General features: G+C 33.4%; 1 protein-coding gene across 4 annotated transcripts in view; it reads right to left on the bottom strand.

Annotated features, from left to right (window-relative positions):
* Window positions 1-234: 234 nt before the first annotated feature.
* LOC134690645 (ankyrin-3-like) overlaps window positions 235-23,864 on the bottom strand; it is a 30,241-nt gene continuing 6,611 nt past the window's right edge. For 3 of the 4 annotated variants that reach the window (XM_063550632.1, XM_063550633.1, XM_063550634.1), the window contains exons 3-5: window positions 23,455-23,684; window positions 19,065-19,275; window positions 236-6,333 (exon numbers count right to left, since the gene is read on the bottom strand). In XM_063550632.1, coding sequence (XP_063406702.1) covers window positions 2,534-6,333; window positions 19,065-19,275; window positions 23,455-23,684 — 4,241 coding nt within the window. In that variant the 3' untranslated portion in view covers window positions 236-2,533. Of the gene's footprint in view, window positions 6,334-19,064; window positions 19,276-23,454; window positions 23,685-23,864 lie in introns of all 4 variants that reach the window. The other variant, XM_063550631.1, reaches the window with a different exon arrangement.

The following is a 23,864-nucleotide window of genomic DNA, read 5'->3' on the forward strand; positions in this document are numbered from 1 at the left end:
TCCATCATGTTTATAGCACATTTTGTCATACTGCATCTCCAAATTTATATTTGTAGATTGGTATTGTTATAACTTTACAAGGATTTTAACTATAAACCGCAACCTGTGTTGCTCACACAAACCTTAAAACAGTAAAAGCTGTGAGATTGAAAATTAACTTTTAAATGATAATTTACTATCACAGATTCAGGTTCTTTATTAATTAGTGTATTCTATTACAAATCATATGATAATAAACAAAACAACATTTCAAGGTTTTACATGTAGTATAAAATAATACAATTAAACACATAATTTTAACAGTTGTTTCTTTATATAATATTTTGTGGATTAAAAAGTTAAGAAACTAAAAAATAATTATTATGCGAATCTTTCACACCATAAGATTGGAAAAAAGTTTGCCTTATCTTTATCTTTATTTAAGAATTGAATGCTTCTTTTTGTAAATTTATTGGGGTGTAAAAGCGTTGACGGAAGTACATTTTGTATGAAGCGTGGAAGCGCTTCATACTAAAAATGTGCACACAGTCAACGCTTTTACAACCCTATAAAGTTACAAAAAGAAGCATTCAATACTTATAATTACATTTTTTAGCTATGATCATGAAAACACGAATTTTATAAATTTTGTATTTTATTCACCGGTGCACTTTATTGTGGGACCACGTGCTTTCATGAATGAAAAGTGTTATTGAGTGATGCAATTACCTACGGAATAGCACGTGATGTGTAGTTAGCCAATCAAAATAAAGTATTATAATGAAACATACATCTAATGTAATTATATATTAATATTCTTCTGTCTCTGCTTCAATGCAGAGTTCTTTTCTTGGAATTTTGGGTTTGTTATATCTACCCCGCTCTATATTTAAACAATTAGCACTGACGTATTTGGTTTTTTTTTACTTTTTATAGTTTTGGTAGTTTCAAGATAGAAGGTAACAAAATTTAGAACAAAAATATTACTGAAAAGCATCAATTTATTGTCCACATCTCTAGACTTTATTTTTTGCAGGTGTGAGTCAGATTGTTGATTATGATATCTTATTAGACCATTCTTAAAGTACTTTTTTTATTTTTTATTTTATTTAGGGTAGAAAACCAGCATTTTGAGTTTTCTTGAGATTATTCTTGATCTGCAGTAAACACACTATATACTATTATATCTCTATGTATTTTAAGTAGTCTCATATACTAATTATACATTAAACATAATGAGAAAATCAATATTAGACTTCTGTTATATTCAAGTCGTCTAGCTATTTTTGATGACTGTCTTTTGACCCCAAGAACAGAATAGACTTCAACATTTTTTCATTATTGTGTTGTAATTTATCAATTGGTAGATTGCCATAATTATTCATCTACATCAACATAACTCCAAAATGGTAAACACCGTCAAAATTGACGAAACAAGTATATGTCACACTTATACAAGGGACAAAGATATATATAGAGAAATACAAACGAGTCTAAATTGAAAACTACGTTCAAACCTATGATTGCGTTGGATAAAAACCGCAATTTTTATACGTGTGCATGTCAAACAAATTTCGTTGTAGAAGGGTCTAAAAACAGCACAAACAACATTTTCCAAAAGACCAAAAAAGTGAAAAAGTATATTTAAACAAAACGCATTTGACTAACAGGTCGAACAACTGATGTTCTTTAACCCTGCTGACTGCCATTGACGATTGCCAAATACAATTGATCACAAGATGTAACAAAATGGATCTGAATATAAATTTAATACGTCACAGAAAGAAAAAAAAAATGTTAACTTGTGGCTACGATGTTGTGCCACAAACATTCGGTGTCAATATTTCTTTAGTACACCAGATCTAGATTTCGACAATATATGTCTCTTCAGTGATGTTAGGGATCGAAACGGTAGAGAAATACATATACAAATGAAAACATGAACCAATATAGAAATAAACATCAATGGTAGTCAACAGTGTAAAAATGTCATACAATCTGTAAAAATGAGAATCTTTTAATATGAGCATCAAATAAGACAAAAACTGACAGGACTCATCAAGTATAAAGAAATATGTCTTTAGAAAACAACTACTAAGTAATGATAGAATTACAATGTTAACCAAGTGTAGTAGGGTGTGCTTATTGGCATGACTAGGATAGTTTTAGTACATCTAAATTATATAGCATGTATATGGTCTTCTGTTCCAGGTGATAAAATCAAGAAATTATTAATATTCCGTGTAATGGTAAGCAAAGCTGCATGTGTTTAGTAAAGTTAGAGACAATTTAATGGAAATAATAGAAGTATATATAAAACATAATAAACAAACACCAATCAACAAGAAAATAAAAAAAAAAAAGCTGTATGTTTACATGTCATTAAACTAAAGAACAAAAGTTTAAGAAGATATTTCAAAACCACCTGCATGGTTTTTTTTCAAATGTCATAGAGAACCACTGACATAAGAACAAGAGTTTAAAAGAAAACATTTCAACATCCCTTGCATATTTTTTTACATGTCATGAAAAACCACTGACTAAAGAACAAGAGTTAAGAAGAAAGTTTGTCCTCCTTCTTTGTGTGCTTTGTTAACATTGTTACTATAGATGAATGTTCATTATCTGTTGCAATGTCTAAAGGGGATTTCCCATCAAGTCTACACATCTGTGTATCTGCTCCTTTATCTAACAATAAACGTAGAATGTCCTCATGTCCTACTTCACATGCATAAAATAATGGTGTAGTTCCATCTTCTTTTGTCATGTTGATGTCAGCATTGTGGTGAAGAAGACAACGGACTAAATCTATTCGACCCATAAAACAGGCTATATGTAATGGAGAAGAACCAGCATTCACCCCAAAGACATAATCTGCTGACTTCTTACTGATATAATCTCTAACATTTGATAATGCATTCTTTAGAAAGTCATCATATAATCCTTGTTTATATTCATCTAGTGTTCGGGATGAATCATTATTTAATGTATCTGTTATTTTTTGTTTACTATGGCCACATATGTTACAGTCAGCATTGTTCTCTAACAGTAACTGCATTATTTCTACATTTCCATTCTGTGCACTGAAATTTAAAGCACTGCCACCATCATAGGTCTGGGCATTAATGTTTGGTTTATGTTTAATTAACAGCTGTGCTATACTGGTGTGGTTACTGATACATGACTGGATAAGTGGTGTGAAACCTGTCTTGGTACATAGATCAACATTAGGATTCTTCTCTAACAGTAACTTTACTATATCAGTATGTCCTTTAGTACTTGCCAAATACAGAGGACTACAGCCATCCTTGTTACATAGATCAACATTAGGATGCTTCTCTAACAGTAACTTTACTATCTCAGTATGTCCTTCCAGACTTGCCACGTACAGAGGACTACAGCCATGCTTGTTACATAGATCAACATTGGGATCCTTCTCTAACAGTAACTTTACTATATCAGTATGTCCTTTAGTACTTGCCATGCACAGAGGACTCCAGCCATACTTGTTACATAGATCAACATTAGGATCCATCTCTAACAGTAACTTTACTTTATCAGTATGTCCATTTTGACTTGCCATGTAAAGAAGACTACCGTAACAGCCATCCTTGTTACATATATCAACATTAGGATCCTTCTCTAACAGTAACTTTACAATATCAGTATGTCCATTATGACTTGCACATAACAGAGGACTACAGCCCTCCTTGTTACATAGATCAACATCGGCATCCTTCTCTAACAGTAACTTTACTATCTCAGTATGTCCTTTCAGACTTGCACATAACAGAGGACTCCAGCCATCATTGTTACATAGATTAACATTAGGATTCTTCTCTAACAGTAACTTTACTATATCAGTATTTCCTTCCCAACTGGCCATGTACAGAGGACTATTGCCATCCTTGTTACATAGATCAACATTAGGATTCTTCTCTAACAGTAACTTTACTATCTCAGTATGTCTTGCCAGACTTGCCATGTACAGAGGACTCCAGCCATTCTTGTCACATATATCAACATTAGGATTCTTCTCTAACAGTAACTTTACTATCTCAGTATGTCTTGCCAGACTTGCCATGTACAGAGGACTCCAGCCATTCTTGTCACATATATCAACATTAGGATTCTTCTCTAACAGTAACTTTACTATATCAGTTTGTCCATTATTACTTGCTGTATACAGAGGACTACAGCCCTCCTTGTTACATAGATCAACATTGGGATCCTTCTCTAACAGTAACTTTACTATCTCAGTATGTCTTGCCAGACTTGCCATGTACAGAGGACTACAGCCATCCTTGTTACATATATCAACATTGGGATCCTTCTCTAACAGTAACTTTACTATATCAGTATGTCCTTGCTGACTTGCCACGTACAGAGGACTACAGCCATGCTTGTTACATAGATCAACATTGGGATCCTTCTCTAACAGTAACTTTACTATATCAGTATGTCCTTTAGTACTTGCCCTGTACAGAGGACTATAGCCATCCTTGTTACATATATCAACATTAGGATTCTTCTCTAACAGTAACTTTACTATATCAGTATGTCCTTTAGTACTTGCCATGCACAGAGGACTACAGCCATCCTTGTTACATAGATCAACATTGGGATCCTTCTCTAACAGTAACTTTACTATATCAGTATGTCCATTATTACTTGCCATGCACAGAGGACTACAGCCATCCTCGTTACATAGATCAACATTGGGATCCTTCTCTAACAGTAACTTTACTATATTAGTATGTCCTTGAGTACTTGCCATGCACTGAGGACTACAGCCATCCTTGTTACATAGATCAACATTGGGATCCTTCTCTAACAGTAACTTTACTATATCAGTATGTCCTTTAGTACTTGCCATGCACAGAGGACTCCAGCCATACTTGTTACATAGATCTACATTAGGATCCTTCTCTAACAGTAACTTTACTATTTCAGTATGTCCTTCCTGACTTGCCATGTACAGTCCAGTAACCCCATCATCTCTACACTGATCCACATCCAAATTATTATGTAACATCCACTGTACCATATCTGTATAACCACCATAACAGTTCAATATCAGTGGAGTATTACCTGATCCACAATTCTCCTTTGGTACCACTGTATCCTTGGTAATGGCTAATATTACTTGTTGTGGTCTATCTAGTTGTTGTAAGTACTGTAATAACTGGTGTCTGAATGATGATACTGTCATATTATTGTTAGTGAATACATCTGTCACCTTTCCTGTTGACCAGTCCTTTATAAACCTTTCTAAATATGTTACTATATAATCATCTGGTATTTCTATAATGAAGTCTATGTTACTATTCTTGTCATCTGATGATTTCTGACAAATAAAACGTGCATGTACTAAATCACTATCACCATGGTCTATTAAACATTCTATCATTTTCTGACCAAAGTAATGAGCAAGGAAGTCAAAAAGTTTATCATGTACAGTTCTATAAATACCATTCTGTTTATAGATAAATGTACCATCTAGAGTATCAAAAGCCTCTTTAAGTTTTGCTTTCGATGTACCTCTATTCAATTTACAAGCCTCACATGTGTCTTCTATAATATTTCGTTGTTCATTTGTAACTTTACCTTGGAACCATTTCTCACTTAGCTGATTATTAAAGAGAACACATAAAGCCAGACTACATATTTTATAGTTCCCTTCATCACCATGCTCGCTTAACCTGTCTAGCTCACGTTTATAGACATCAAAAGGATTTTTGAAAAATTCTTTGACATCTACATCTTCTTTTTCATGATATAAGGAACATAAGAGTGGGAAAAAATCACATTTAAAAGATAAATCATCAATATCTGTCATACTTGTACTAATATAGGTTTTTGCTATATTTGTTTTCTCTACAGATGTAAGACATAACTTATCTGATATTAAATTACATTCACAGGATTTAAAAGGTGATAATAAGTTAAATTTTTCATCTTTATAGACTTGTAATCTACAAGATACAATAATCTTACAACATTTGTCTGCCATTATTGTTTTAATCACAGGTAACAGTTGTTTCCAGTTATCAATCTGTTGTTGGTTGGCAGTGAAATTTCCACAAATATCATCTACAATGAAGACGGTCTGTTTATCAGGCTGATAATAATCTCTAATGTCTGTTGGTGAGTACACTGGTATTATATTGTACCCTTCCTTCTTTAAAAGAAGTGCTGTGTGTCTTGCAATAAATGATTTTCCAACTCCTGATGGGGCGGTTAATGTCAAACAACTGTTGTCCTGTAACTGTTCCATGACATAATCACTGGCTCTTGTAGACACGAACATCTTATCTTTCTTTTCCCAGTCTTCTATTTGTTTTTTTAACAGCTCTGAAAAATATATTAAGTGTAGCTAATTAGAAATAAAATAAATGGGGAATGTGTCCATGGGACACAGATGATGCCCCCGCTTGCATATCATATAAAGTTATAAAGGGACATAACTGAAGAACGGTAAAAGTGATGCTACCCAAATTTGTTATTGATCTGAGTTTTGTAGTAATAAGTATTGTGTATAAGTTTCGTAACATTTTGTTGAGGCAAACTAAGTTAGAGACTGAAACGAAAAATTCAGCAATTTTTCCTTTTGTAAGTGGCATAACCTTAGAACATTAAAAGTGACACCACCAAAAACCAAACTTGATCTGTACTTTGTGGTAATAGCATTGTGTAGTAGTTGTCGTTTGTTTACGTAATTTATACGTGTTTCTCGTTTCTCGTTTTTTTATATAGATTAGACCGTTGGTTTTCCCGTTTGAATGGTTTTACACAAGTAATTTTGGGGCCCTTTATAGCTTGTCGTTCGGTTTGAGCAAAGGCTTCGTGTTGAAGGCCGTACTTTGACCTATAATTGTTTACTTTTTTTAAAACTGTTTTTTTGGATGGAGAGTTGTCTTTTTGGCACTCACTCCACATCTTCCTATATCTATTGTGTATAAATATCATAACATTTGGTTGAGGCAAACTTAAGTTTGAGAACGGAAACTAAATTGGCACAACTCTAGAACGGTTTAAGTGACACTACAAAATTCAAACGTGATCTGCATTTTGTAGTAATAAGCATTGTGTATAAATTTCATAACATTTGGTTGAGGCAAATTATAGTTAGTGAACAGAAACGAAAAAGTTTGCAATTTTTCCATTTGTGAAGGGCATAACTCTAGAACGGTTGAAGTGACGCCTCCAAAATTCAAACTTGATCTGCTATACAATATCTGTTGTACTCATTGTTGAAGGCTGGATGCTGACCAGTGATTGTATACCTGCCTGTCCTTTTGTCGATATTTGTCTCATTGGCCATCATATCACATCTACTTGTCTTGATACAATCGAAACTGAAAATAACCCCTCAGAAAATATACTTATTAGTAAGACACTAACATATGGTCCAAGGACACAGTTATCGTCCTTTGGTTTTCGTTGTCTACGAAAATAGTCCCTAGTGTAAACAGTGTATAACTTGCATGTTTTATTTGATACACTTTCCCAATTTATTTCTTGATATTAAATGCATGAAATATTAAGTAGGGAGATGTAATTACATGTCAAAAAAATTTTGGTGCTGAATCTTTATGTTAAGTAGTGAATTGACCCAGTTCTAAAAGGTCAAAATTTATCACGTCTGAAGCTGTCAAACTGAATGTTACACCCCCTTGACACAGAATTGTCAATATTTTGAGTTAGAGCTGGTAGAAGTTTCTAAAATTTTGATATTATTTGTTTCACTGGTAGTACACTATACTGTAAAAAATCGTTTTGAGAAAGAGCAGGTGCGATTTTTTTAATTTGAATTTATTGTCTTAAAGAAATGCACTACGACATAACTGTGTTCTCGGCCCATATTGCCTAGTTTAACCAAGGATCAGTACTATGAAAAATATAACAAATTGTAAAATAAATCATTAAAATACATGATTTTGGGTTCCTCTGAACATGCTTACGTATTTGATCTTGAGTTGAATAGTCATGTCATTCATCATGGTGTGGACTCATTGGTGAACCCTTATACTAAATATGAAAAGCCAAATAAAAAAAATAATCCCAAAATTCAGCTAATTTGACCATCAGGTTAAAGGTCAATGTCACATAAAGGTCAAAACACAACAGCGTCATATAATGATACAGTTATACACCTTCATACAAAGTGTAAAAAAAGTTTTGATGAGTACAAAGCTGTCTTATTGGCCTACTTGTTCAATATGCACATTTCATTTCAGGTAGGCGATAATGGTAAGATTTTAACTCAATTCCTCTGCCCATATGGCAAACTTGCATATATATGTATGATGGCTTGTTTCGAAGCTGAGACATTTGCACATGTGTAGTGAAATGTTCGAGGTCCAAAGTGATATTTATTTTTCAGTAATTGACCCTAAAAAGCCCCTTGTGATGTAGCTTCTGTTGGTAATAAATCCTTTTTTTCACACAATAACAATGAATAATTTTTTTTAAAATTTAGTACTTTGCATACATTTAATAACTCCATAGGCATGATAGGTTTTACAAATTTATTGAATGATGCTCTGCTCTTTGAATAAGCCCAAACTTTTTAAAAACTGAAACGTATCCAATATCCACTGGGGTAAAGCTGATGACCGTAACTGCATTCACGGTCATCCCAAGACGTCGAATGAAAAATTAGGTCAGTTTTTTATTGTATGTTAAGGTGTTTCTACATCATTTTCTTTACAAAGCTTACTTTGATACGATGTAAATATATAAAAGATTCACACGGAAGTCACAAATCTCTACCGTGGAAAGTGTATAAAACGGGAATTTGGATTTGAAAAATTCGCGAGGATGATCGTAAATCGTAATCGAGATGACCGTAACAGGATTAGCGATTCATAACAATGGTGACCGTAATTGGTTAAAAGATGTTCGTAAATTGTGAGGGATGACCGTAATATATAAGGAATGACTAAATTTTAAAGGATGACCGTCAATTGAAAGAAATATCCATATTTGTATGCATTGTATTTTGTTGAGTTTGTCGCAATAGGGGCTCGGTTAGTTCTTTTAAAAACTATTTGGTTTGTAGTTGGATGATACATATGACGAACCATGTATTTGAAGCACGTCTTTTTTTTGTCTACCTTTAGGATAATGTTGTCCTCAAAAATTACAGCTTTGTTAAGCCAATTTAGTCTTACTCAAATGATAGATGAACCTACTCATTTTACTGAATCGTCGTCATCATTGTTTGATCTTTTTAAAACAAATGATGCTGACATAATAAATTACTGTGGAGTCGGGACCAAATACGTTTTCACTGTCCTATAATTAGTCTTTTGAACTTTCCAAAATGTCGTCAAAAACTTTTAAGCGGAAAATTTGGCTATATGATCGAGGAGACTATGACAGATATCGTAACATTTCATCTAAAAAAAAATGGGATTCCGTAATCAACTTGAATAACGTTGAACAATTTACAACCGAAATAACAAAAACTATCATAGAAGCTGCTGAAAAATATATTCCAAATAAAATAATAACTGTTCGCAAAAATGAACATCCATGGCTAACAAATGATGTTAAAAAAAAAGATAAGGAAAAAAATAGAATCCACAGAAAGACTAAAAAATATAATAACCCGTCAGAGTGGTCAAAATTTAAATAAAATACGAAATGAAGTTACAAGTTTAATAAGAAAATCGAAGGATGATTATAACAACTATTTAATTAAAAAAATCATGAACAGTAACCCGTCCACTACTAACTGTTGGAAAACGGTTAAATAAATATCCGGATTAAAAACAAACGACGCAAGTGTACCCCCATAAATGGTTAACTTAATAACAACTTAATATTTGATGAAATCGAAAAGGCAAATGAATTTAATCGATTTTTTTTCTTCCCAGTCATATATTGATGATTCAAGTGCTGTGTTACCTGAGGAACTTCATAATATTAGTGATGACATTAGTTATATAGAACTTACTGTTACTGAAGTTGAAGATATATTGAAAATTGTTAATCCCACAAAAGCTTCTGGCCCAGACCTCATAAGTCCCAACTTGTTAAAAGAATCATCTTCTGTTTTAAAGTATCCACTATGTAAATTATTAAACTTATCGTTAAGAACGTCTACTTTTCCAGATCACTGGAAAAGAGCAAATGTTACCCCAATTTATAAAAATAGTAAACCGAATGACGTTAAAAACTATAGACCTATTTCCTTGCTGAGTGTAATATCAATGTGTATGGAACGATGTGTATATAAACATGTTAACAATCACTTTATGCGCAATAATATTTTAATGAAAAATCAGTTGGGCTTTACACGGGGGGATTCAGCAGTTAATCAATTAATCAACATTTCGAATGATTTTGGGAAGGTTTTAGATAGCGGTAAAGAAATAAGGGTAGTATTCTGTGATATAAGTAAAGCGTTTGATCGAGTCTGGCATAAGGGACTGCTATTTAAACTTCAACAAGCGGGCATACCGGGTTCTTTTCTAAGGTGGTTTGAAAATTATCTTACAAATAGAGTCCAGCGGGTGGTTATTAACGGTTCAAGTTCCGAATGGTTACCTGTAAATGCAGGCGTCCCACAAGGGTCTATTCTAGGCCCTCTCCTTTTTTGATACATTGTATTTATAAATGATGTTGTAGAACATATTCAAGCTCAAATAAATCTTTTCGCAGATGACTCTTCATTATATATTATGGTTGACAATCCAACAGAACCAGCTAAAATTTTAAATGACGATCCAGATAAGATTAATAATTGGTAAACAAAATGGCTTGTTAATTTTAATGCCCAAAAAACTAAAAGTATGATAATTTCAAAATAAATAAATAGACCCTTTCATCCTCCATTAAAATGAACACCCAAGAGCAACAAACAGTAAGTAAACACAAACATATAGGTGTCTTTTTTTCTAACAACGGATCCTGGAACGACCATATTGAATATATAGTTTCTAAATCTTACAAAAGAATAAACATAATGAGAAAAATGAAAAATGTTCTTGATAGATTTTGACTTGAAAAAATTTACATATCATTTGTTCGCCCAATTCTTGAATATGCCTATGCCGTTTGGGACTCTCAAAATCAGAATTTGATTGTTAAACTTGAAAGTATTCAGCTTGACGCAGCGCGTATCATCAAGGGGGGTACTAAACTAACCAGTATAAACTATTTATATGTTGAAACTCGATGGGAAAAATTATCTGAAAGACGACGCAATCACAGACTAACTCATCAAAAAATTTTGAATAATAAAACTCCAGAGTATTTAAGAGACTTATTGCCTGATTTAGTAGGCAGTAGGCATGATCATAATACACGACAGAGAAATAATATTTCACAAGTCAACACACGGACCCGTTTATATTCTGAATATTTCATCCCTGCAACAACAAAACTATGGAACACTCTTAACTTAAACATAAGAAAATGTTAATCTTTATCATTATTCAAAAACCAAATTAGTACCCAAAAATAGTAAGATCCCAGCCTATTATTATATAGGACATCACCTTTTCCTTCGTAACTTAGTACACTCTCCAAACTGTTGTTGTGGTGATGTAGAAACAAATTCTCACTTTTTGTTATCTTGTCCTATATATACTAATTTAAGACAATAACTATTGTATTCTATTTCAGTTCTTCCTGTCCAAGTTAACACAAAAACTTTGCTTTTTGGATCAACGGTACTCTCAGATGAGAAAACTAGTCTTTTATTTAGTTTGGTGCAGAAATATATTATTAAAAGTAAACGTTTTAACCCTTGAAATGAATGCTTCATCATTGCATTTCACACTGTATACATTACAACAATTCAAGTTTGTTTTTTTTGTTTTTTTTTCTCATTAAATGTTTTCTTCAAATTCTTCTCTCACCATTTTCATATTCATATATTTATTACAGAGCATGCCAGTATTTATATTTATGTATTGTTCAATAAGTGTATTATTTTTGTAAAGGAGACAGATTTGTAACAGCAAATTGCTTGTTTCTGAATCCTGAATATTTAGTCCGGCCGATCGGTGAAAAAAATGCTCAAATAATGAGGAAAGCACCAATATTTGCATGATGGTACATTTTTGTGTACTATGCAATATTAGCTATGGACCCACCCTTAAAAATTCAATATGGCGGCTTATTTCAAGATGGCTGTCGTACGTTCTAAAATATTTTCCAGTATTGCACAAACCACAGAGGATTTGATGCTGGAAGCACAAAAGCCAACTTATTTGAATGACTTGGTGTACTAAGCAAGATTTTGTTTTGATCTATCTTTGAAATACAAAATGGCGGCAATTTTCAAAATGGCCGCCTTGAAAAATAAGCAAATATTCATTATTGAGAATTTACCTGAATAGTAGCATTTTATTGATGTTTAGTGTTTAGTATCTGTCCCAGTTCTGTCCTTTTTGATTTTGCCTTGCTTGCCATTTCATAAACAAAGTAGTAGCTTTCATAAAAAGATGCAGTAGTAGCTTTGATTAAAAGCTGCAATATTCGTTGTCTTGGGTCACACATAAAAGCTGTGATTTGGGATTTATCTGCCTTAAGATAATATTCAGTGCCTATCTTATTTCTTGGATCGCAATATTTTGCAATTTGAGATATTATACTGTGAATTGAAAATCATTTAAACGCATATCAGTGAAATGGTAGGAATTGATGACAACAAGGAAAAGAACATTGAAATGGCAGAAACTGAATCACTTGGGGATATGGAGAAACCCACAGCTGAAAACGCGTTAACAAAGGACAGCAAAGAAATGACTATTAAACAATTGTACCAATAATTTTTTGCACATAGAAAATCTAATGCTAAAAAATCAGAAATAAAGAAGTTAAAATTCCTGCAATGGACACATCATCTAAGCCAAAATTAGACCTTAGCAAGTACAACGTAAGTTTACCAAAAGTACACAACAAAATCTATACTTTGGGTCTTTCCCGAATTGTAGTTCGCATGAACCATCAACTGCGCCAACCATGTAGAAGGTGTCTTCACCTTAAGTCTAAAGTTCTATGACAGGGCCCTTGGACCTGCATGAGACACTTCAAATTGTTCAACAACAATCTCCATTTTAGAACATACTATAAACCTCTAGTACTAATCAAGGATACCAACAAAAAGCTTATATGTCTTCTTACGCACACTTACCATCTACTATGAGTCGATGCTATTTGGTTCAGAGCAGCACACCATTACAGAAACAATTGGCTTCTATCAAGTGGATTCTATCAAGTTTCTCCAATGCGGATTGCAGTGCCTACTTACGGTATCATCCCCGTCAAGTCAACGGCAAATCTCACATTTATCACTCCAATCATGACAACCTCGTCAGCTCCTTGAGCTCTAACAGACTTCCCATAACAGCAAGCTGACTCCACTGACCGATCCAAGAAAGGGGCAGAGGAAACCAAAATAGGGTGGCAACAGCTCTTGTTCAGACTCCTCACTGGAGAGAGAATATACTCGATGACAAGAAAATCTTTTTGCAAGGGACCGGAGCCGAAGCCCACTACTCCGAAAAATGCTAAAACTCAATTGAAGAGGATCCTTGAATTGGACACATTTACCAATTTGAACGAACTGCCGGTTGATGAAATGGGAAAACAGGAAAAATGTGTGTAGGCCCCAGATTACCAGGCCGATGTTGGCTTTCAGTACGCTCGCAAGATAAACACAAATGATGATTCCAAGGCCTTATAAAAAAGCATTCATTTGAAGCAGCGCTTCAGCAAGAAAGACGATCAAACCAGATTGGAACCGAAGCATTCTTCCGAGGATGTAAAGACAAAGATTCCTCAAGGCATGTAATAGAGAGAACCCCAGAAACATTCAACAAGGCTTTCAAACAATTAAAAACCAGCAAACCAGATGGCGATATATGGATAAAAAAGTGCCAATTGTGACCATCGACAAATCTACTTTGCTGATGGCGCAGTATCACCGACCGATAAAGGAAATATGAACAGTGCTTTGGATAATGAGGTGCATAACCTCACATAAATTGTCACAAAACTAGATAATGTTATGCTTTCAAATAATCACCATAACCATCGAAGATCACCAGTTAAATAGAAGATCATCAGTTCAATGGAAGATCACCTGATCAATATACACGTGGAAGATCTCCTGAGCAATATAATCGCTATAGATCATATAGTCCCTAAAGACAACGGTTAGCATCACCACGAACAACTCCAGAAATCCCGGTTATTTCAGACAACGGTCACCTTAACCAGGATAGTAGTAAATCAAAGTGCAACCCCAACAATGGAGTCTTTAAACAGCAAAGGGTCGGGCCAGAAGGCTAACGCACGATTCCAAAGTCTATTGGCCATGAAACATCACCTCATTACATAATCGAACAGAGGTCCACGGCCTCGTCCGATATTGTCATTAGACGAACCATTTAAAATAGCATAACAGTACGAGGAACTATACATGACCAGAATGTGAACATAATTGTGGACACTGCTGCAATGATAACATTAGTAAATGCGAAATAAATTCCGGCAGCAAATGGAAATTTTGTTAACGTAACGCTTTCAGGTTAACAACTTGTTATTGTGAATATTCTAAAGAATGACTCTCGACAGTATTAGAGTAAACATACAATGGGGTGTTTATCCATTAACAGACGATGTTATTCTAAGATAATTTGGACACACTGAGCGCAGTGATAAACCTGAGTACTCCCACAATTACCATCAACAATAAAGTGATAAATGCGGCATTTGTTAGCAGTGGAAACGAAATTTTAACTCAGCAAGTTTGCATAAAACGAACCATCACAGTTCCGCCAAACTAACAAATGACTGTTACCATTAAAACTAATAAAAGTGCTGACCAGGAGTGCATTTTAGGACCATGCTAGCTGAACAGTTGCGAATTGGTTCCGCACGTAGTTGGAAAAGGAAATAATTGCCCCATAACCCGTTTGAATGATGGCAATCGTCTCATCTGCCTGATTAAAGGTACACCTATTGATTACATAGAATAATTTGACGATGTAGTGCGGACGGCAGATGAAAACGCGATAAGTGACGTAAGACGTGGCATTGATGAGACACGAGACAAGGTGCCCTCGGCACTGCCTCAAAGTTCAGACGAGTTACCTACTATTCCACCACATTTAACCGACATATATTAACGTTCAATCGACTCGTTTCAACCTATTTTATTCCAACTATCAAAACTGAAAGCTTTTAAAGAACATTTACAATAACATGTAACATATTGATTAACATTTAGAATTTCATTATTTGTTTTTGTATATGCAGCCATATTTGCAAATGTATGTGTTATAGAAATAACCATTTTTTTTTAATTTATTTTTTAAATTAATTGATTACAAATTCAAGAACATGAATTCCATTTTTAAGGAATCATTACTTTATCTTCCGAAATTATATAGAATACCTTTAGTACAATCTTGATATTTATACCGTTTTTCCGCCATCTTGAAATGGCAGCCATATTGGTTTTCCAGAGTGGGTCCATAGCTGAATTCAAAGGGTATATAACCAAGAACTACTATGCAAAGTTTCATGCTTTCCTCATCAAGTGAGCAATTCTGCTCTATATTTGCACCAATCGGCCGGACTAATTATTTCCTTTGTAGATCTTTGTATAATATCGTATCATGATGAAATATCTGAATAAATATTGTTTAAACTAATGCTGTCTTACAAATACGTCTTACACCAACACGATTAATGATATGATACAAAAAAGTTAATACAAATACGGATTTCTTAGAAATGACGGTTAATATACTATGAAAGGTACGGTCATCCTTTATAAATTACAGTCATCCTTTCGAAATTACAGTCATCATTTTACCAATCACGGTCATCCTTATATGTAACGGTCATCATGAAAATATTTTAAAGATGATTAACGGTCGTCTTAGCGAATATTTCAAATCCAATTTCCCGTTCTATACACGATCCTCGGTAGAGATTTGTGACTTCCGTGTGAATCTTTTATAAATTTACATCATTACAATGTATGATTTGTAAAAAAAATTATGTAGAAACACCTTAACAGACAATGGAAATACTGACCTAATTTTTCGTCCGACATCTTGGGATGATCGTGAATGCAGTTACAGTCATCAGCTTTACCCCAGTGAATATCACAGCAAAGACTTTTTTATTTACTTACTATACATATTTGAGTACATCAATTTGAGGTGAATAAATGATAATGACCTTACTGAGATCTGACTATGCACACAATTTTACATGTGTATGCCAAGGTTACATGTCCGTCATAGGTTAGCCTAGATTCTGTTACGAAAAAATACAAGAATAAAACAATCTGACCTAAATTAGATAAGAGTTTAAAGGATGAACTGTCTTGCCTGCTAAACTAATCATAATTGAAATTCTGCTGACAGTCTTTAAAATAAAGATTTTACTACAAGTATCACATTCACATGACATTATCAAGAATGTATGTAAATGAGGTCAAGTTCAGATGAATCCTGCCAGAGAAACATCTTTAAATGATTCCATACACAAACCTAACCATGAAAACTTAACATTGATACATGAAACTTAATAAATGAGGTCAAGGTGAGATAAGCCCTGTCTCATGGACATGTATACCTACAAAGGATTGTATGTACCAAATAGAATGATATTATTGCTCTTAATAATAGAAACAAGAGTGCACACACTGAAATGTCTCGCCTGTTTTATGTTATCATTGAACTCATGTTGAAAGTAAGGAATATGAAGGGTTTACTACAAGTATCTCATCATCTTACCATTAACAATGTACTATGAAAATGAGGTCACGGTCATATGACCCATGCCAGACAGACATGCATACCTTACAATCATTCTATACACTAAATTTAGTGGTCCCATTGCTAAAAGTACCAGAGAAACAGATCAAACCACACAATTTTAAAATTGACTAATGAACCAAGAAAATTATGTCAAGGTCATATGAACTCTAGCTGCCAGACAGACATGTACATCTTAAATCATTCAAGACCCCAAAAACAGTTGACCCTTTGCTTTTAGTATCTTATAAGTTGACATAATTACGAAAACTAATAATTGACCAAAGAACCATGAAAATGAGATCAGGTCTTATGAACCATACCATACCTCAAGATTGTTCCATTCACTAAATATAACTGACATATTGCTTATTATATCTGAGAAATAAACCAAACCACACAAAATTGTCTAATGAACCATGGAAATGAGGTCAAGGTTAGATAAAACCTGTCATACAGACATGTATACAACTGACAGTCATTCCATACACCACATATAGTGGTCGTATTGATTATATAGTATCTGAAAAAACAGATCAAACCACAAAAACTAAACATTACCCAATGGATCATGAAAGCAATCATTCCATACACCCAATATAGTGGTCGTATTGATTATATAGTATCTGAAAAACAGATCAAACCTTATAAACTAAACATTACCCAATGGATCATGAAAGCAATCATTCCATACACCCAATATAGTGGTCGTATTGATTATATAGTATCTGAAAAAACAGATCAAACCACAAAAACTAAACATTACCCAATGGATCATGAAAGCAATCATTCCATACACCCAATATAGTGGTCGTATTGATTATATAGTATCTGAAAAACAGATCAAACCTTATAAACTAAACATTACCCAATGGATCATGAAAGCAATCATTCCATACACCCAATATAGTGGTCGTATTGATTATATAGTATCTGAAAAACAGATCAAACCACAAAAACTAAACATTACCCAATGGATCATGAAAGCAATCATTCCATACACCAAATATAGTGGTCGTATTGATTATATAGTATCTGAAAAACAGATCAAACCACAGAAACTAAACATTACCCAATGGATCATGAAAGCAATCATTCCATACACCAAATATAGTGGTCGTATTGATTATACAGTATCTGAAAAAACAGATCAAACCTTATAAACTAAACATTACCCAATGGACCATGAAAGCAATCATTTCATACACCAAATATAGTGGTCGTATTGATTATACAGTATCTGAAAAAACAGATCAAACCATACAAATTAAACATTACCCAATGGACCATGAAAGCAATCATTCCATACACCAAATATAGTGGTCGTATTGATTATACAGTATCTGAAAAAACAGATCAAACCTTATAAACTAAACATTACCCAATGGACCATGAAAGCAATCATTTCATACACCAAATATAGTGGTCGTATTGATTATATAGTATCTGAAAAAACAGATCAAACCTTATAAACTAAACATTACCCAATGGACCATGAAAGCAATCATTTCATACACCAAATATAGTGGTCGTATTGATTATACAGTATCTGAAAAAACAGATCAAACCATACAAACTAAACATTACCCAATGGACCATGCACACAATCATTCCATACACCAAATATAGTGGTCGTATTGAGTATATAGTACCTGAAAAACAGATCAAACCTTATAAACTAAACTTTACCCAATGAATCATGAAATTGCAATCATTTCATATACCAAAAACTTTTGACCTATCGCTTATATTATCTAAGATATGGACTTTACCATGTAATTTTAACCTTGACACCTTGTGTGCAGATACCTTATGTTACAAAGATTTTGTCTGTCATATGTACATTGTCCTTGACCTTGATCCATAGAATAAGGTCGAGGTCAAGGGACCCTACCTGACGGACATGTATACGTTGCAAAAACCAATATACCAAATATAGTTATCCCGAGACTCATTATAAGTGAGTATGTCCCTTAAAAAGGAAACTGTAATTTTTTTTCTCAAGCAGTCATGCAACCATGAAAATGAGGTATGAAGCAGCCAGGTCTTCTTCCTTCTGAAATATAAAGCTTTATACAAATAGTGTTTGCCGTAGATACCACAGGTTTTTCATACCCAAGTCTATCATACAGCGACTTTCTTCACAGGCGAGACATTTTTGTAGGGAATGTTGATATTTGTTTCGATCAATATACGTGACGTAGGACTAAAACATTGCAAAATATATGAGAAAATGAAGAATTTGTAATTGATAGTCTACTTTTATCTGTATCAATAAGTGTACTGTACCTTTGATGTTCAATGGTATTGGATCTTTCAAAATGTCCATAACTTTTGAATGTTCCATATTCAAGTTGTATATTGCTAGTTTCAGTTCTTTCAACTCTTCCAGTGATTGTTTGATTTCCAACATAATTTCCTGATTAGACTGGTCCAAGATTTTCACCTTTAACCCTTGACACTCTTGATACATTGTTTGACCTCCTAATCGACCTACAGCCTAGAAATGAATAGTTCAATTTTGGATATTTTTTTTATTCTTCAAAACATCATTCATTATCATGCATGTCTATATAATAATCATGTTTAATTCATATAAACGAGCCTTGCTTGTAAATCAAGATTGCTAGGCAATGCTGTAAATATGAGCATTAAATTGTGTGTACAGTATACAGTTGTACCACAGGATCATAAATTATATTATAAAGTGTATTTTGGGCTGCTATTCACTGGCCAAACATTGTGTCATTGTGGTAAATAACTAAAAAATAATTGTGGAATGTGTCCATGGCACACATATGATGCCCCCGCTTGTATATACTGTTAAAAAGGGACACAACTCAAGAACTGTAAAAGTGGGCTACCAAAATTTGTACTTGATCCGATTTTTGTGGTGATAAGCATTGTATATACGTTTCATAACATTTGGTTGAGGCAAATTGTTTAACATTTCACAGCGGTATAACATGTTACTTTAATTATTCTTCCCTTAGTTTATTTATTTAGTATTTACATTGTATCATAGATTATTTTTATTTGTTCAGTGTATGTTCACTGGTGTTAATATGTCTTTTGATTGAGTTAAGCCATTTCAATTGATATTTTATAGTGTGTCTTTCTATCATGTCTATGTTGTGATGTTGCACTATTATTTCAGATAAGGCTGAAGGTTTGGTACCATTAAAACTTTTAACCCGCTGCAATTGTTTGCACCTGTCCTAAGTCAGGAATCTGATGTTCAGTAGTTGTTGTTTGTTGATGTGGTTCATAAGTGTTTCTCGTTTCTCATTTTTAATATAGATTAGACCCTTGGTTTACCCGTTCGAATGGTTTTACACTAGTTATTTGGGGGCCCTTATAGCTTGCTTTTCGGTGTGAGCCAAGGCTCCATGTTGAAGACCGTACTTTGACCTATATTGGAGTAGGTCCGGTAAGGATCAATTTTGGCCTCAAATTTTAGGTTCATCTGACAAAAGATTTTGACCACTTTTCAATCACTTAAGTGTCTGTTTTATTTGAAATATTTAGTTTATGTGAAAGACTTTAACTGATTTAATCATTAAAAACGAACAGATTCAAGCTCAAATATGGAAAATCTACAAAATATGCCGAAAAATGACACTTTTCAGAGGGTTTTTGGTAAAAACGAAAGTGGCCGCATCCGTGTTCATCCTCAACCTTTATATATGTAATGTGTTATCATCAAATACAACTTACATTTCAATATTATGGATAAACACGAATGCGGCCACTTTCGTTTCAATCGAAAACCGTCTAAAATTTACCTAAAATGCTAGAATTATGAAGATTTCAGTAATTTAGCATAACTTAATGGTGCTAGTACCGGATATAAGTGCATTGTATTGTCAAAAACAGCCCATATTTATGTAGCAGAAGCATTCTACTGCCCAATAAATAACTAAAAGTTTACATTTTAACAATTTTGTAAAACTGCTATATTTTGAGGCCAAAAAGGGGTCTTACTGAACCTACTCCTCTTGACTTGGATAGAGAGTTGTCTCATTGGCACTCATACCACATCTTCTTATATCTAATTTGAGAACGGAAACCAAAGTTAAAGGACAGAAATGAAAAATTCAGCAATTTGTGCATTTGAAAAGGGGCATAACTCTAGAACAGTAAACATGACGCCACCAAAATTCAAACTTGACCTGTGTTTTAGAAGTGTGTTAATAGGCATTGTGTGCAAGTTTCAAAACATTTGGTTGAGGCAAACTAAAGTTACAGAACCGAAACCAAGTTCGGAACACACGGACGTGCAGACGGACAAGGGTAAAACTTAATGCCCCTCCGCTACGGCGGGGGGCATAAAAATGCCAATAATGGATCTTCAGATTTATCAGAAAATCTAACATTATATAGAACTTAACTTGTTGATAATTTTTGCTTTGTCAGTTTTGTATCAACTACCATGACTACTTTTTTTTTAGATATAAAAAATACAATCAAAGAGCATGATTCCTCTGAGGGATACGATTGTTATTGTTTTCATTGATATTAGTATTATTCTCTAAAATAATTTAACTGCACATGTATTCTCTATTTGATTAGATTTTCATTTTTAGAAAATAGCCAATCTCTGATACAAGTTAATGAACAATGTAAATGATGTAATTATTGTGTTTTAATTTTGTATTATCAATTCCAAGTTTACTATCCACAGCGGTCACTGATATATTATATAGAGAGAAGGTATCTCACTTCGTACCTTATCATCTATTTTCCTACGTGAATTCTAGGAGGAATCCTAATTCTAATTAATTTAATATTTAATTTCCTTTAGGACAGTGGGCATGACTCCTTTCCGTACACATTCCTCTGTTTTAATTGCCATCGCTTTTACTATAATTCGACGTCTATCGACAGAACAGATCAATTTTACTCGTCGTGTTGTCGTATTTTGATTCTTTAGTGACCTAATTATTGTATGGGCGACAACTCTAAATCTGGTTCCCTGCATTAAATGTCCGAATGTTTATGAACAACACGGTAAGGTACGAGAGTATAACAGTATAAAGTATAAATCATTTTAAATAAACTCGTGCTGTTCACAATCTATCAATGACCAAGTTCATTATTGATCTACTCAAAATGTTAACAAAACAGGAATAATTAATAGCAAATAAACACATATGAAAGTTACTTAAATAATTAAAAGATGCTAAAGAAATTTTACCTTAAAAAAAATCTTTGATCAACAATGAGCAACAAGTTTCTTAACGTTGATAATATGGAAGACTCCTTTTTGGCTGAAGGGATGTTCTAGTTCGATCATTACATTGTTGACTACATTTTTTCATTGAAATGTTGCACATAATTTAAAATCATGCAACAACAATAACCCTTAAAGAGCAGATAAACAGATAAAGGGTCTCTCGAGTTTCAAATTAATCAATGGAGTGGGGAAACCAGATCGACCATTTAGTCTGATACGTTTTAGAGGCCAAGAAAACAATACGCATGCGCATAATTACCTAAATAAATCGTTTGAATTATGATGTGATCTAGGTCAATTGTAGCAAGGACGTATATTAAATGTTACTTAAACTTCCTAGATGGTTCTCCTCCATTTCTTTGTGGAAGTTCAACATCAAAGTTTCAGTTTCATAACGGTAATCATGGTCACATATAAGAAACAGTTTAGAACTTATCTGACAGAAATATATTTATCGGAACAACTTTGATGATGATGAACTCGCATTTTAACATAATCGGGAATTCCCTCTTTGACGTGTTTCTAAATATATGAAACCCTTAATATAAATACTACTTAAGGTGGTACCTAACACTTTCACCAAAATTAATTTGGCTCGTTTAATTTTGATAAAATTTTGACAAAGTATTTACTTTGACCCTTTAACAAAAATATAAAAATTTCAAAAAGTTTGAACCAACCGTTTTTTCAGAAAAAATACACTGGTTATATAGCAGTTTGACAAACACGAATTTTGATCATTGAGAAGCTTAATATTCCCTTTACAACACAATATAATTAAAACGTTTAGCTGACTTTTCAGAGTTATCTGCCTGTAGTGTTAGGTACCACCTTAATTCTGATTTTCCGTATTGAAATTAAACGCATATAAAAAAGGGAGATATCTTAATATGAAGATTATGAGATGAAAATTATATGAAGTTGTTTCAATACAATTTGTTTGTTTGTTTTTACCTTTTATAACAAGACAATTTTAAGAATCTGAGTTGTTCCTTAATGTTAAGCACAAAACGATTGACGTGAAGGCCTTGGAAGGCCTTGGAAAGGAGTCAATGGTAAAATTCTACAAATTGCTTGACAGCAATCGTATCTCATTTCACCACCTTTAAATTGCTCTATATTTAGCAACATCATCCAGGTTTATTAATATATTAAATCCCCAGATATAATTTAGAAGCACGACACCCTAAAAAACATTCAGGTACAGTTTGGTAGCAATTCACCTAGTTTCAGAGAAGTAGATTTTTTTTTAAAGTTTATGACATCCTTCATCAGTCCAAAAGAGGCCTTCAGATGCAAGAGCCATTGGGGCTTATTCACTTGGTAAGAAAAGTTAATTGATTACGTAGTTCAAATATTAATTTACTTGAGCTATGTATTGACAATGGGATCATAGTCCAACATGTTAAATATAAATCCAAGTATCAATGTAGAAATACTTACATCTGATAACTCTCTCCAAGCTGTATTGAAATAAGTAGTTTCTATTGTATTACTATCATGATGAGCTAGTTTATTCCTGTAAAATTTTATCCTGGCTAGATCAGACCCTGGAGTTATCTCCCCTGGCAGTGGAAGGCTGTCAAATCCATTGATTGGGGGATTGATAGATGTCAAGTTTCTGATTAAACAGATCATCAACGTTACATCAAATGTTTTGGAATCCGAAACCCCTGTACATCAAAAGCAACAGATATGTATCAATTTTAGTCTTAAAATCAGTGTCAAAATGTGTTATATTGGAGAATTGTAATCACCAGTTTAATATTAAGTATAAGTATAACTATTTACATATAAAATATTTACTCCAAAAACTGAAAAATATGACTTTTGTAAGAAATTGTATACTAGCA

This window comes from Mytilus trossulus, chromosome 11, assembly GCF_036588685.1.
Source record: "Mytilus trossulus isolate FHL-02 chromosome 11, PNRI_Mtr1.1.1.hap1, whole genome shotgun sequence".
Classification (NCBI taxonomy): Eukaryota; Metazoa; Mollusca; class Bivalvia; order Mytilida; family Mytilidae; genus Mytilus; species Mytilus trossulus.